General features: G+C 52.9%; 2 protein-coding genes across 3 annotated transcripts in view; one reads left to right on the top strand and one right to left on the bottom strand.

Moving 5' to 3' along the window:
* TM9SF4 (transmembrane 9 superfamily member 4) overlaps positions 1-1,358 on the top strand; it is a 30,169-nt gene extending 28,811 nt beyond the window's left edge. The window contains exons 16-18 of the mRNA XM_077336064.1: positions 59-178; positions 603-692; positions 885-1,358. Coding sequence (XP_077192179.1) covers positions 59-178; positions 603-692; positions 885-1,034 — 360 coding nt within the window. The 3' untranslated portion in view covers positions 1,035-1,358. The remainder of the gene's footprint in view (positions 1-58; positions 179-602; positions 693-884) is intronic.
* Positions 1,359-4,507: 3,149 nt separating this feature from the next.
* On the bottom strand, positions 4,508-16,163 carry PLAGL2 (PLAG1 like zinc finger 2). Of its 2 annotated transcripts, XM_077336075.1 has the most exons (3): positions 15,995-16,163; positions 12,680-13,045; positions 4,508-12,204 (listed from the first exon to the last, which is right to left on the bottom strand). In XM_077336075.1, the coding sequence occupies exons 2-3, from the start codon at positions 12,928-12,930 to the stop codon at positions 10,998-11,000; spliced, it is 1,458 nt and encodes a 485-aa protein (XP_077192190.1). In that variant the 5' UTR covers positions 12,931-13,045; positions 15,995-16,163; the 3' UTR covers positions 4,508-10,997. The 2 variants fall into 2 exon arrangements, with proteins under 2 accessions (XP_077192190.1, XP_077192191.1); XM_077336076.1 differs by lacking the exon at positions 15,995-16,163 and having other exon boundaries at positions 4,508-12,274; positions 12,680-12,796.
* Positions 16,164-16,199: the final 36 nt, after the last annotated feature.

Genomic DNA, 16,199 nt, shown 5'->3' on the forward strand with positions numbered 1-16,199 from the left:
TGCCCCTTTTAAGCACCTGTTTTCCAAACCTCGTCCTCTTCTTGTGTTTCTGCCTCAGGCCATTTGGGAGAACCAGTTCTACTACCTCTTCGGGTTCCTCTTCTTGGTCTTCATCATCCTCGTGGTCTCCTGTTCCCAGATCAGCATCGTCATGGTGTACTTCCAGCTGTGTGCTGAAGTAAGGAGACAGAGGGATGGGAGGAGGGAAGTCGGCTGCCTGCTTTTCAGCAGATGTCCCAGAATGTGTCTGAGTCCAGTTGGGACTCAGCTGGTGTGGCCAGCCCTGCTACGGGGTTGGGCTTCAGAGGGCCTTGGGAGTACAGGGGCAGGGGCTTCCGGAAGAAGTTCCTGACAGTTAGAGCAGTTCCTCAGTGGAACAGGCTTCCTTGGGAGGTGGTAGGTTCTCCCTCTCTGGAGATTTTTAAAGCAGAGTCTGGAGAGCCATCTGACGGAGAGGCTGATTCAGTGAAGGTTCAAGGGGGTGGCAGGTGACAGTGGATGAGCGAGAGGGTTTTGGGTGTCCTGCCCAGTGCAGGGGCTTGGACTAGATGACCCAGGAGGCCCCTTCCAACTCTAGGATTCTATTCCTCTCTCTTTGGCAGGATTATCGCTGGTGGTGGAGGACGTTCCTGGTCTCTGGCGGATCCGCCTTCTACGTGCTGATTTACGCAGTATTCTACTTTGTGAACAAGGTACCGGTGCTCTCCAGGGGTTCCCTTCCTCCTGGGGTTTGTGGGCCAGCTTTTGGCATCCGTTTTGCAGGGGTGGGGAGGGCAAGGGGGAGGTCCCGCTCGGCTCCCTGCTTGAGAGCTCCGGCGCTCCCACCAGGCGCAGCTTTTTGCCCAGCCGGGCCTCACCCTGGCTTTCTCTCCTGCTCCTTGCAGCTGGACATTGTGGAGTTCATCCCCTCCTTGCTCTACTTCGGCTACACCGCCCTCATGGTGCTCTCCTTCTGGCTCCTGACGGGGACCATTGGCTTCTATGCAGCCTACATGTTCGTCCGCAAGATCTACGCCGCCGTCAAAATCGACTGAAGGCCCCTCCGATGGCAGCGCAGTGAACTAAGGCGACGGCCCTCTCCTCTTCCTCCTACGAAGGAAGCACGGAACTCTCTCGCCCGCTTCCCCTGAGGAAATAAGATCCCGCCGGGGGGGGGGGGGGGTTGGGCGCACACCAGAAATTAAAAAAAAAAAGAAGTTGCCATTTTTTGGAATGTAATCTTGGCACCACGTCCACGGAATCTGGGCGTCTCCTCATGGGGAAGGGTATGTAGATACTTTGCATTTTAACTTTAGCCTGTTCCGGTTATAAGGGATAATTTTTTTTTTTTTTTTAAAGCTGAGAAGCATCCCTCTGAATGAATCACTGGTGGGTTTTTCTTTTTTCCTTTGTCTAATTCATTTTTCTATGTGAAACAAAAACGACTCGAGACTGCGGGGGAGACAGGCTTGAGAAACGGGCATTGCCTTCGGGGCGCATCATCCTTCGGCCGTGGCACAGGGCAGGATCCATGCGCTGAAAAAGGCAAGAGACGAGGCATTTGGAAAGGACTCTTGTTTGACCCAGGCGGGGGGGCCTCTGTGACGGTTTTTCAAAGGCGCGATTTCAGAACTCGGTTGAGTGCCGTTCCTTACGGGGGGGGGGGCTTCCCCACAGCAAGCCTCTCCCGGCTCCCTTGAAGGCGGGCCCCAGATGCGTTGGAGAGTTCAGCGGAGACGGCTACCGGCTGGCAAACGTGATCACGTTAACGACGGAAGGGGAAATGGGGAGATCTCAACGTGTTGGAAACAGAAGAGGAGCCCTTTGTTGAGTCTTTTCGAAAGGCAGCTTGGAACTCAAGGCCCTCCTGGATGGGGGTGAGGTCGAGGGCTCCTGGTGAGACAAGCCCCACTGCTGAAGTGCCAAGAACCCCCTCCCAGTTCAGACGCTGGGATCTGCTGCTCTTGCTTGTGAGACTTGTTCTGAGGACTCCCCCCCCCTCCTTGGTCCCCACCCATCTTGTTCTCCAGCCTCCTCTGCCCCACGGTCTTGGCTGACCCCATAAGCACCACCCCAGCTCGGTCCAGGCCCATCCCTCTGGAAATTGGCACATTAGCCGTGGGTTTACCTTTAATTTCTGTGCAAATGAAATGCACCTTTTCCTCTTTCTGGAGAGAGGATCTTGTTCAGTGGGGAGGGGGGGCGGTTGCTGCCTTTATAGAGATGATGACCTGCAAAGTAGCAGTTCCTCAAGCACAAATGGACCTCTCGCCTCCTTCCCTTGGGGTTGATGTCATAAGCCACCAGCCAACCGGACCTTACTTCAACTGGGAGGTGAGTTTAAAGCATCTTCCCCAGTAAGAACGAACCTTGGAAACAGTCGATCCAGGTTGCATTTGATTTTATTCTTTTCAAAGCCAGATCCGAATTGGATTGAGGGGCAGTCTAGCTCTGAAGCTGCGACAGAACTCTAACCGGGTTCCCCTAAAAGGCAGCTCGCGCCTTACTCACTGGTGAAAAACCTTTGCTTAGTAAGGAATTCTTCCGCCTTACAAATACTACTTTTGGGTGAAAGGAGTATCAACTGGGGTGGGGGGACACATTCAGAAGAAATCCCTGTCAGGATCTCTTTGACCGAGAGCACGCTGAAGAAGACAGGCATTTCTGATCACAGGGAGAGATTCCCATTGGGGGATTTTTTTTCCAGTACATGTCTAAGAAAAACCACCTGCCCTAAGTTGACTGCAGAGAAGCCTGGGCCTTCTTTCCCCCCAGTACCGATAGGGATGTTGCTCTTCACGACCCAAGAGAATGAGCCGGTCTCTTTGCTGTTGCCTGCCCCATTTTCGGTCACTGTGTTTACCCATCATCATTCAAAAAACCCTGCCCCCCCCCCCAGTCAGGAATTAGGGTTTGATATGGGAGGTTGTGGGGTTTGTTACTTTTGCAGTGGAGCCCTGAGTGCTTTGAATGAACTTTTAGGATCATGCAGATAATTTCCCCTCAACAGTGATTACCCCCCCCCCCAAAGCTGGGTCTGCTCTCCCCCCCCCCTTTGCACTGTATCCCTTAGTATTTTTTAATGTATTTGTCGAGCCCAACTGTAAATAAATACAATATCGCCTGGTTGTTGGCCTCGTTGCTGTTGTCCCTGAAGCAGCCAGGAGGAGCCCGTCCTGGTGTCAAGGGGTGAGCACCCCCCCCCCCGGCAGCAGCATCTGGCAAGTGCTGGATTTGAAGAAGAAAAAGAAGAAGAGTTGGTTCTTATATGCCGCTTTTCCCTACCCGAAGGAGGCTCAAAGCGGCTTACAGTCGCCTTCCCTTTCCTCTCCCCACAACAGACACCCTGTGGGGTGGGTGAGGCTGAGAGAGCCCTGATATCACTGCCCGGTCAGAACAGTTTTATCAGTACCATGGCGAGCCCAAGGTCACCCAGCTGGTTGCATGTGGGGGAGCGCAGAATCGAACCCGGCATGCCAGATTACAAGTCCGCACTCCTAACCACTACACCAAACTGGCTCTCATTTGGGGGGAAGGGAGGCATTGGCACCTGGGGGCAGTGGGCAAAAGCAGCACTTCATTTCCCCATCTTGCTCTAGGCTGCGGTTCAGGAACAGAAGCATAAGAGAAGCCATGTTGGATCAGGCCAGCGAGCCCTCCATTCCAATGCTCTGGGTCACACAGTGGCCAAGACCCAAGGGCCATCAGGAGGTCCACCAGCAGGGCCAGAAGCCCTCCCACTCTGGTCTCCCAAGCACCAGGAAGAGCATCACTGCCCCAGAGTGTTCCAGCTATCCCTTGTGGCCAAGAGCCACTCATAAGCCTCTGATCTCTCTGTCGAAACTGTCTATTCTTGTAGCTGCTGCCACTTCCTGTGGCAGGGAATTCCACAAGATAATTCCTCCCTGGGTCAAGAAGCACCTTTCTCTGTCCGAAGCCTGCTGCTCATCAATTTTGTTGATTTCCCATGTGTTCCCATGTTGTGGGAAAGGGAGAAAAGGACTTTTTTCGCTACTTTCTGCTTCCCATGCATCATTTCATAAACCTTGCTCCTGTCACCCCTCAGTCACTGTTCCTCCAATCTAACGTCCCCTAGTCTCCTTTGCCTTTCTCCGGAAGAAAGGTGCTCCATCCATGAATCCTTTTACTTGCCTTTTCCGGAACCTCTTTGAATACTGCCTTGTTTTGAGGTGCATGGAACTTCTGCCTTGCCCGGTGGAGGTTCCAGTCCCCAGTCTAAGAGCCAGGAAAGTTTTGACTATTGGCTTGACCCAACATGGCTTCTTATGTGGACCAGAGGCCCATCTCTGGCTGTTGGCCACAGAGCACAGCATGGGAAGTGATGCTGTTGTGTGTGTGGCAAGAGCAGAAGGGCTACAAGAGTTCAGGCCCCCCCTGGTGACCTGAGGTCTGTAAGTGGCAATAGGATTTGCTGGTGCAGAATGAAAGGGGAGCCCTTTGGCACGTGCCCTGAAGGGCGGCGGCAGCAGCAGCAGGCTCCCGTTCTCCAAAGAAACAGAAGCGTTCATACTTCAAACATTTTTAATAAGCAATTTCCTTTAAAAAAACATACACACACTTTTATTTTTGATTTAGTTCTGTAAGAAAAAAAACAAGCTAACTGAACAGTGATGAACTGTACATTTCCTAATGGCACTTCAACGTTTACAGTTTTAAAACCTTGACTTGTAAGAAGTCCCAAAATACTCTGATAAAAAGGAGGTTATCCGCTGTGTTTATAAAAAAGTGCTAGATGTGTTAGAAGAGTCCTGCTTTGGGCCGAGAGGGAACACGGCAGCGCCGGCGGAGGAAAGGAAGACGAGGCTGGGGGGGAGGGGGCTCCCCTGGGCCAAAGAAGCCCCCCCCTTCTGGTAAAATCAGGGCAGGAGGCCAGAGTTTCAGCTAAGGTCCCACTGCTGTTGGGCCAAAGAGGGAGACAGAACAAGCTGCCCAATTGAGTGCTTTTTCTTCCGCTGTGGAGGACCAGGCAGCCACCTCCGGCAACCTCTCTTGAAGGACAGAACCCCACTGAAGTCGGCTCCAACCCCAGACTCCTGCCCAAGGAAGGCAGCTGCCGTTCTTCCCCAGCAGCCCCGGCCGTCTCCCAAGGCCCTCTACGCTCAGACCTGGCTAGGAGGGCCTGCAGGCCGCTGGGCTCCATCCCCATCCCGGCCCCTTCTCTTGCCTCCTGGTGCCCGACTTACTCTGTTCCCTTATGATCCTTTGCTTGCACGTACAGGTGCAATATCTCTGACGAAACACGACAGCCCCGAAAAGCTGCAGGCTTAAGGAAGAGGGGACAGGGGTGGCTCTGAGGGGGCGTCTGCCCACCCCCACTCTAAGGCAAAGCTTCATTCAGCCGAGCAGTAAAGTCTTGGTTAAAACAGCACATAACATTCCTTAACCCGCCCCCCTAGAGATTAAGACAATTCGCCCCCCCAAAAAAACAAAAGAAAAGAAAACAACCCAAAACACTACCCAGAAAATTAATTAGACTCCAATTGGAGGCTGAGGACTCCTCCTCAAATTGGGAGATGAAGACCCAGGATCCCAACATGCTGTAGTTGGGGCAAGAGCCCCTTTCCCCCAAGGCTGTGCTCCTCCTGCCCTGAAGGGGACAAGCACCTGGGGGCCGGCAGTCACCGAGGGAGGCTGAAGTTACAGGCACAAAAGGCAGACCTTTCATTTCTTGAACAGAGAAGGAGACCCCCATCTCTGGGCAGTCTCAAGAACCAGCTGTTGCTATCGAAGAGTCACAAAAGCAAATCTGAAGTGGACCCTGGGATACAGCCCTCCCTCCCTCTCTCCTCAAAATTCCCACCTTACCAATGACATGCCATGGGCTGTTCAAATCTCCGGGGGAGAGGGGGGCAAGGGGAATCTGACTGCCACCTTTCCTAGGGCTGTCCAGGGGAGCAGCAAGCCTAGAGAACATGCCCAGCCAAAATATGACAAGCTCAAATTGTGCATGGTCAGCTTGGCTCCTGTGTTATCTGTGGTACGCTAGCCCCGAAAGACCAGCCACCTTTTCATTTTGGTAACTTAGCATTTTCCCTTACTCCTGGGAGGCGCCACAGGCTTGCCCCCTTTCCAGTGGCTAAGTCTAGAATCCTGGTCTTTTAAAACTGAACTCTACCGATTATGGGGAAGGGGATCCATCTCTGAAATACACTCCACGAACGGCGTGTCCTGAACACCCGGGGGGAGGGATCAGCGAATGAATCCCTTTGTCAGACTGTAATCCCCACCTTTCAAGCAACTTACTAGTACTAAAGAGAAAACAAACACAAAAAGGCAAAGAGCTTAAGAGGTGCCAGTCGAAGGAAGAAATGGTACCAATCGCTGGGCGGGTCGACTATTTACAATCAGAAGACTGCCCCAAAAGAGGATTGTTGGCGTTCTGGCTGACAGAACGGAGGAAAACCGCTTGGATGAGAAGTGCCTGAAATCAGGAGTGAGCTTGCGTTTGCCAGCAATCGCCACGGAAGGACACACAGATGCTGTGATGATACAGCTATGGCAAAACACACAGGCCACAGAGAAAACCTTCCAAGCATCCTTGTGAAACACTAAAATGCCAGGGAATGGCAAATATAAGAGCAATTCACTAAGCCAACAACTCAAAGAAGTTACTGTGCAGTACTTAAAAACAAAGGCTGCATTCTACCCCCTCTGCAAACACACACATTGTATCAGGAGCACCCTTTTGGATTCTGGAATTTTTCTGTCCCTAGAAATGTGAGCATAAAACACAATAGAGATCCGTGGAAACAGGAGAACTAACAGCTACTTGGCAAGATCTTCAAGATACCCGACCTGAAGCTTCAAGCGGCCATAAATCTTAGTTTCTGGAGAACAGCAAAACCCCTCTTCCCAGCTGTAAAACTGATGGCACCAGTCAGCAAGAAGATTCACATCTGGCTAATTTCATCCCTCGGGGAGCAAAACTAAAAAGCACAACAGATTTTTGTAAGCTTTGGTTAGAGGCTGAAAGCACACCCTCACATTAGGACTAGGGAAGGCTGCCTTTGGGGGAGAAAACGGCATCATTCCATGTTTCCATTCCCAATAGCCTGTGTTCCTCTACGCCTCACCTGCCCTCATACCTTGGCTGAAGGTCACTGGAACAGGGTGAACTTGGCAGACGAGTTGGAGAACCTGGTAAGCAAAAAACACCAGAGGGCACAGGGTTGTACTTGGTACTTTCTTTGGCTGAATGCTGGCTTATTGACACGCACGCCATCGGCACAGGGCGTGCAGCAGGAGGTTCTTCCACCTGACAATGACTTTGACCTCTCTCCCCACCTCCACCTTGCAAGCAGCCTGTTTTGACACTAACAGAATTGCTGCACATGGCGTGAGAGGAAACAAAGAAGTCTCCCAAGTTTGTAAAGTCTCTTTTCCACCCCGCTCTCTGTGTTGAGAGAATAGCACTATCACAGCTGGTTCCCCGCAGCATTCTTAAGTGGGAGTTTTCCAAAACGGCTGTGTCTCTTCTTTGCGGTTTTCCTTTAGCACAGCGGCCGCTCCAGGTTGGATCCTGGGGCTCTGTTCTGGGCACAAGTGCCACCCTGGGGCAATCAGTTTGCACAGACGTAGCCAACCCACTTGGCTGAAATTAAAACTGTTTCACTGCTGGGAGCTTTCAGAGATAGCAGAACTGGATCGCTGGCAAAGATGGACCAGACTGCTTGCGCCGACGACTGGACCCAGCACTTGTGTCTTAACCCATTTGGTACCTAGAGTTCAAAGCAGGGGTGGCCAAGCAGTGGCTCTCCAGATGTCCATGGACTACAATTCCCATGAGCCACAGTTTGGCCATCCCTGCTTTAAAGGACTCCGTTGTGACTATTCTCCAGTGACTAGCCAGGCCGGGCTGCAGTAGAAGAGCCAGATAAATCTGGTGGCACCCGAGAGGCCAATAAGATTTGCAGGGTCTAACCCAGGGGTAGTCAAACTGCGGCCCTCCAGATGTCCATGGACTACAATTCCCAGAAGCCCCTGCCAGCATTCGCTGGCAGGGGCTCCTGGGAATTGTAGTCCATGGACATCTGGAGGGCTGCAGTTTGACTACCCCTGGTCTAACGCTTCAGGGGTTCTGAGGCTCAAAAGTAGGCTTGTGCGCTTTGGCGGCCATTCATGCCCCAAGCGGCGCTGGCTGCGTCAGGCGTGAATGGCTGCCGAAGCGCATAAGCCTACGTCGAAAGCGCACGAGCCTCCAAAGTGCTCCTGGACCTGCACCTAAGTCTAGCAGACCAACAGTTATCAAGATGGAAACCAAGTCTGGAGGTAAAAGGGGGCGGGTTTAGTTCACCTGTTATAGAATGAGGCAGACACAAACAACAGTGAAAGAGCAGCATTGACCCCAGCCTGAAAATGGCTCCTGGGCTCAAGCTCTTTCAGCACCGGAAGCCACAAGCAGGCAACGGATTGCTTAATCTGGACAAGTGATACAAGCTAAGCAGAGCTATACCTGGGCAGTTTCTGGAATCAGCTACGTTAACAAACAAACAAAAAATATCGAACACTGTTTCTGAGGAAGGAAAAAACGTGGAAATTGATCATGTGTTGAGGTAGGGCTGTGAGGCAGATAGCGTAAGAGAAAGAACGGTGCAATGATTTCTGGAGAGGGAGAGCCATGGGAGATGCGGCTGAGGTATCTGAAAATACTGAAGGAGGAGGAGGAGAAGCCGGACAGCCCTCCTCTCTACCCAGCACAAGGCACATACTGAAGTCAGAAAGGCAGCTTGTGGAACACACGGCCACAGGCAACTGTTGAGGTAAATTATTGTTCTGATATGCAACAACAAAGAGCTAGAAGGCGGCGAGCTAAACAGGGACTACAAGGCCTGTCCGTCCAGTGGAGAGTCCAGGACCGAAGCAATCAGAATACTGAAACCTGGGGGATATGGGGAGGGGGGGCATTGCAGCTCAAAGCAAACTGGAATTAGCCTGAATGACTATGCAAAGCTTTCTGTGGGTTTGCCCAAAGAGAACAGGCTCCAGAGGAATTGATCTGAAGTCCTGTTGCAGAGGTAGGCTTCCGGTCTTGGAGGGGCAGAGGAGGGCTGCCAAAGACCGCTCTGGCTCTGCCCATCCTGCGCAGTGAGGTATGATGAGGTGCAAGTCCGAGGGGGCTTGCAGGGAGACCCTGAAATGCCACACAGGTACAGTGGGCCCGAGCAGAGACCACAAAGTACGATTCCCGTAGGGACGAGAGAGCACAGAACCTACGTCGTGAGGTATTTGTAGTGACGCGTGCAGGCAGAAGCATTCCGGCACGAGGCTGAGGAAGGGGCGGCCGACTCTGGCAGGGAAAGAGGTGAGGATTGTATGCAAAACACAGAGGGCAAGGAAGTGGTTTAAAAAACAAACAAACACCCTGCAAATTCAAGCTGGGGAAGCAGAGTCAGAAGCAGCAGAACGGTAGCAATAAGAGGCGACTCCCACACATCGTCGGTTCGCTCTCGGGTCCTGACAGCAAAACCCGCCTAGGAAGACCAAACAAGCACAAAAGAGCCGGCTCCTGCTCTAGCCAAAGCAGCCTCTCCGAAGAGGAGCGCCAGTCAGCCCCGATGCCTTTGCTCTGCCCCATGCTCCAGTGTCCAGTGCTGATGCCAAACCTAGTTTTCAGGACCCAAAGGTGCAGCCTGCATCCTACTAGGGCACAGCAAGGAAAACCCTGGGAACTGGTCACGGGAGGAGAGCTGCAGAAAAGAAAAAGAAGCTACAATTGCTTAGAAAAACATTTAGGGGCACGGGAGTTTCACAACGCGGAAGAGCCTACCCACAGACTGCAGACGTGACTATCCCGGGCTAGATCTGCCATCCAATAATACTTCCCGAGTCTCCTTTGGGACTGAGTGGCACGCACCCGGGAGGGTTAGGGATCACCGAAGCTGCCTCGCACCAGCCACAGGTCTACTCGCGCCATGTGCTGAGAGCAGGGCTTATTCTAGTGGGCGAGGTTATTCTACAGCACGGCCTAGTGGTTTACTCCAGCCAACCGTGCCTTGCAGACACACGGAAGCTAGGACAAAGCCACTTCCTCCATGGGACTTGGGCCCAGCTGGCTTTGGAGCTGGAACTTCCCTCTTACTGAGCCCTGCTACAGCATACGGCAGATCATACCCCTCCGTGAGAAATGGAGCCACGTCCCCAAACAGCCAACCCACGGGGATGTTGTAAGAGCAGAGCATCCCTTGGCCGGCTGGCACTTCCGACCCCAAATATTTTGGGAAACATTGTACTTGCGCTCACAAAAGCAACTGGTAAGTAGCAGGGCCCTTCTGGCCTGCACTGAGATGAAAAGGGAAACATTCAGGGGGCGGCCAGCTGAACTGGCGAAGTCTGAAGCAATCCAAAATCAGTTTATTTCCCCATGGGGGAAGAAATGGAAGTAGCAGTGAAGTGAAATTGCCATCACCCGACTTCATTGTGTAAACAGCATTCAGGTACACCGGAGACGAAGGCGGCTTCTTGTTCCTGGTGGTTCTTAACTGGTATTGGTGGCGGAAAAAGGGCCGGGGTTTGGCAGAAATGAGATCCTACTGGAAGGAGGCTTAATGAAGTGACTCTGCAAAATAAAGGGGGGGGGGAGAATGGAGCTGCATGCGGGGAGCCAGCAACTTGCCTACAGTCAGCAGAAAGGACGACGGGAGTCAGCAGGGCCAGAGGGACTCTCCCTGGGGAACTGAGACACAGGCGCAGGACAAATGTTGGGTGTAGACGAGGGATAGATTTGGATTCAGTCTCTCCTGACAGCCGGAGAGCCCCCGTGAAGGTCAGCATGACTTGTGGTTCCTGATTCCCCAAAGAACACATTAGAAAAATACCTGAAATTCTAATTGCTCCAATCTACTCTCTGTCCAGGACTGGGGCACACACACCAGAGGGTCGTGCTACAGTTCCAGTCCGCCGGCACTCCTGCCTCCAGCTTTTCCCAGCCTGAGGTAGGAAAAACATCCGGGCACTTTGGCAATAGCCTGTCCACTTGCCCAGGGAAGCTATGCCCCCTCTCACTGGAAGGCTTGGTGGAAACGGGGCAAGGTGGTTGTGCCCAAGCCAGGCGAGAACATGGAGGGCAACGAGTGAAGGGCCCCGAAACCAAGGGAGGCTGTGGCTCCTGGCGATTCCTGCGGAGGCAAAGTAGTGAGGAGCGACTGGGTGTCTCCTTGCGAGTAACCCATGACCAGGCCCCCTGAGGACACCGGTGGGGTGCATGACGGAAGGTTCAAGGGGAGGAAGCCCAGGAGGTGAGAGAAGTCCATGTTAGCAGCACAGAGGGCCTCGGAAAGCAGGGCTGGGCTCTTGGAGAGCAAAGCGTCCTCCAGGAGGCCCGGCTGCGGAGAAGACGACGGCGGCTCCCCAGAGCCAAGAGGCAGGCCTATGGGGAGCTCTGCCAAACAGCTGTCCACCTCTGCTTTGGGGAGCTTGTCAGGCAAGTATGAGGTAGATCCAAGCTGGTATTTGGGAGGTGGCTGCGGAGGGGAAGACGACGATTCCAGGGGGTAGCTCATCCCCATCGGCAAAGAGTTGGGGACCAAAGAATGGGGCATCCCTGAGCCGGGCATGGCAGGGACGTGTGCCCCATACATGCCCATGGGCAGCATCCCGGGGAAGCTCTTGCTGTTCATGACATCCCGGGAGGCCATGCACAAGACAGGGCTCAGCTCCTCCTTCACCGACACAGCCGAATTGCAGCTGAGCAGGCCCAGCATGTCCACCGGCTCCGTCTTGATCTTCAGCAGTTCTTGGGAGTGGCTCTTCTTCATGTGTCTGGTGAGGTGGTCTTTCCGGCCAAAGCGCTGAGCACAGTACTGGCACAGGAAGTCCTTCCGGCCGGTGTGGACCACCAGGTGCCTACGCACGTCCTTGCGCGTGTAGAAGCGCCGGTCGCAGTGGTCACAGGGGTGTTTCTTCTCCTTCACGCTGCCCGACGGCCTCCGGGAGTGGGCCTTCAGGTGCTCTAGCAGGACTTGGGTGCTCTCGAACATCTGCAGGCACACTTTGCAGCTGAGGTCGCCGCTGGCTGCTGCGTGCATGGCCAGGTGCCGCCGGTAGCCCAGCTTGGTGTTGTAGTTCTTGCCACACTCTGGGCAGTGAAGGGCCTCTTTGTTTGGGTCGTGCGTCTGGAGGTGGTTGCGGAGGTGGTCCTTGCGGTGGAACATCTTCTCACAGTACATGCACTGGTGGGGCTTCTGGGCAGAGTGGGTAGCTAGGTGCCTGGCAGGGAAAGAAGGAAAGGCAGAGATGGCAAAAGGCTTGGCAGGCCCTCAAAGTCCACACCCTAAAGCTGGATAAAGAAGAAGAGTTTTTTGTACCCTGCTTTTCATTGCCCAAGGGAGTCTCAATCAAGTTTCCAATCACCTTCCCTTCCTCTCTCCACAACAGACACCCTGGGAAGTAGGTGGGACTGAAAGAGCTCTGAGGACTGCTCTGTGAGAACAGCACTATCAGGGCTGTGATGAGCCCAGCGTCACCCAGCTGGCTACATGTGGGGGAGGAGGGAGGAATCCAACCCAGCTCTCCAGATTACAAACTACCGCTCATAACCACTACACCAAGCGGGGTAGGTTCGGCTCAGCCAAGCAGTTCCTACTCCACCGCAGGCTGAGACATTTCAGAGGGTGGGACGGAAGAGACTCAAAAAGCCATTTCAGTCCCCCAGTAAGAGGGAGCACCCAGAACCCCAGCCTACCTGTAGAGCTTGTATTTGGAAGCAAAGGCCTTGCCACAGTGCAGCTGTGGGCAGCAATAGGGCCTCTGCTCTGAGTTTGCTCTCAGCTTCTCCACGCTGGGGAAGGGGACTCCTGACAGCTCATACTGACATTTCCCTTGGCTCTCGCTCTCCCGGCCCTTGGGTCTGGGCACTAGTTTCCAGCCCGTCTCCTCCTCCTCCTGCTTTGCATCTTGAATCCAGTTGGGGACGCTGGTGAAGAACGCTGTCATGGCAGGCCTAGTGGAGGAGGGCCATTCGAAGTAGAACACCTGCCTGTGGACATCTCACGGGTACAGTCATCTCCAGCAGTCCCTTCCAAGAGCTTCAACAGCAAGTGGTCTCTATCTGAAGGGCAAAAAAGGGATACAAATTATCAGACAGCCGTGGAAAAAACTCACAATGGAACCCCCAATTAAGTTTTACACTGATATTTTTTAAAAAAACTTAAATTCCAGTAATTTAGTAAATTTAGCAACTTCTCATCTATTGTATGTCTGTTTGTTTCCTTTGAGATCTAGCATGGTATGGTGGTTAAGAGCAGAAGGAATCTAATCTGGAGAACCGGGTTTGAGTCCTCACTCCCTTTCCTCTACCCGCAGCCAGCTGGGTGACCTTGGGCCAGTCACAGTTCTCATAGAACTCTTGCAGCCCCACCTATCTCACTGAGTGTCTGTTCCAGGAAAAGGAAGGGAGAGGTGTTTTATAAACTGCTTTGGGTAGTGAAAAGTGGGGTATAAAAAACAGTTCTACTTATTTAAACAAACAGTCCTGTGAGCTTCTCAACATATGGTGGGGATTACTTCCATGGCCCCTACCTCCAAAACCAGTTTTCTGTAGTTGAAACAACAGTGACAATCACACAGACCCTTGAAGTACCAAACCTTGAAAATCCCATTCTCTTCCTAATCAACCTGTGCATTATGCGATTGTTGTTCTCACTTCACAGACGGGTAACTGAAGGACTCTGTCCTTGTAGCAGCTGTCATTTTCAAAAGACAGGCATGCTGGAACTGTTTGTTACAAGCAAAATTATCCTTGCACAAGCAGTTTAATCTGGAATAAATACCCTGGAACAAGAGCGCTTCCTGTAGGATAAGAGGCTGGCTGCACTCTGATGGAGACCCCACCCCTACTGTTCCAATTCATATAGTTTGCATTTGATCCCAGTTCAAGAGGAATTCCTTTTTTGCATCATCTGTTAAAGGGATGCCTATAGTTCCCCCTCCTTCTAGGACATCTGCCCAGCAACTTGGCAAACAGACAGGGCAAGCTGCCACCCAGCTGGGCCAAGCGTTTCATCCAAGTAGTTCAAGGGGACACTGGGCACACAGCCACAGCGCCAATCCTTCTCTCGTTCCGTTTTGTCACCTGACAGACAGCAAGCATAAAGAGCTGCTGGGCACCCACCCCCACATGTTCCATCTCAAGCCCATAACATTTGTTTTTTTTTAAAGAAAAGCACTAGGTATGCAGTTCTATGTCACTCTGCCAGATAGAAATAAAGAATCACAGAATCCTAGAGTTGGAAGGGTCCATACAGGCCATCTAGTCCAACCCCCTGCTCAACGCAGGATCAGCCCTAAGCATCCAAGAAAAGTGTGTATCCAACCTTTGCTTGAGAAAGAGAAGAAGGGAGGACACTAGGTACATGCCACAGCTGCCACCTTCCAATTGCCTATTTCAGGATGAACCATGGGACAAGCTTCTGGGCTTTTTTTTGGGGGGGGGGTAATACCTACTTGACAATAAGAAGGCAATTTTGCAGCCACTCAACACTCCCGGCCTGCTATCCTTCATGCCTGGAGCTCTCTCCCACAACAATGGCTACCCCTAGATATTTACAGCCAATTTGTTGCTCTGACAGCTTCCCGCAGCTACAAATACAAACACGGGGGGGGGGATCTTTTGGTTCAGTCTCTCGGTTCTGATAGAGACATGAAGCTGAATGAGGTGGCAATGAGGAAACAGAGGGCAGGACAGGCTGAGCCGATTCAGATTGCAGGGGTGGGTGGTCCTCTCCCTCCCAATTTTCTCAATTAACAAGACTAAGTTGGAGCTGCTTCTGTGTTTATTAACTTTATTTCCCCAATGAGGACCAAAGCTGTTTTATACCAATCGACTCTCCTCCATTTTATCCTAACAACAACCCCGTGGGAGTAGCTAGGCTAAGCACAGGGGAGAGGATCAAATTCACCTGGCAAGCAGCCACAAAGATTTGTTTGTTTGTTTACAGGAAGTCAGTGGTGCTCTCCATTCTACCTCCTCCCTGATCCCATGACCTCATTTGGCTGCATCGGTTAGTTCAGATTATACGGCTCCAACCTCAGCATTTATTTTATTTTATTTATTTAGATTTATATACCGCCCTCCCCGAAGGCTCAGGGCGGTTTACATTAAAACTAGTCAACAATACATGAAACATCGTTAAAAACATACAGTATGTCACTGTCATACAGCATGAACTGGAGCAAGGGAAATAAAGGGCAAGCTGCAGATGAGGAGGGGCCCCACTTGCCAGCTTGATGTAATGGTTGAGCAGCATCCTCTAATTTGGAGAGCTGGGTTTGACTGCCCACTCCTCACCCCCATGCAGCCAGCTGGGAGACCTTGGGCTTGCCACAGTTCTGTTAGAGCTGCTCTTGCAGAGCAGTTCTGTCAGAGCTATCTCAGCCTCCCCTCCCTCACAGGGTGTCTGTTGTGAGGAGAGGAAGAGAAAACGTTTGTGAGCCGCTTTGAGACTCCTTCGGGTAGTAAAAAGTGGGGTACAAAAACCAACTCTTCTTTTAACTGGAGATGCTGGGAGTTGAACCAGGGAGTCACAGTCTCAATCAGGTTTCCAATCCCCTTGGAAGGGGCCATACAGGCCATCTAGTCCAACCCCCTGCTCAACGCAGAGTCTGTGGTGGGGAGAGAAAAGGAAGGCAACTGTAAGCCGCTTTGAGTAGTGAAAAGTGGGGTATAAAACCAGCTCTTCCTCTTGCAGATGGCTACGCATATGTCCCAGCCAGCATAGCTACCAACCTCCAGGTGGGGGCTGGACTCCTCCCAGAATTATCACTGACCCCTTCACTGCAGCCACCAGCCCTTCTGGATGAAGTGGCCGCTTTATTGGGCGCCTTCCCTGGCAGGACAGAGCGCTCGTCCTGCCACCCGCCCCGTCTCCAGGAATCTCCCGGGCGGGAGCTGGCAACGCCGCCCAGTGACGCCATTGCTGCCCCTTGGGGCCTCCGCTCATTCGGGGCCCCTTGCCCCCCCTTTCCCACCCCCGCGCATGCGCACTCCCGCCTCTCTCACCGCCGCCTCACGAGTGGCTCCCCGGCGAGGGCTCGTCCCGGCGCCCTCAGACGCGAAAGGAGGCGGAGGAAGCCCCGCTGGGCCTCGCGGCGGAGGGGACGAGGGCGGCGGGCGGCCCATGGCGGAGGAGAGCCGCGCGGGGAGAGGCGGCGGCGGCAGAAGCGGCGTCCCCTCAGCCGCCCCTGTTTAGCTCGCGCCCCGCCAG

This window comes from Paroedura picta, chromosome 4 (genome assembly GCF_049243985.1).
Source record: "Paroedura picta isolate Pp20150507F chromosome 4, Ppicta_v3.0, whole genome shotgun sequence".
NCBI lineage: Eukaryota > Metazoa > Chordata > Lepidosauria > Squamata > Gekkonidae > Paroedura > Paroedura picta.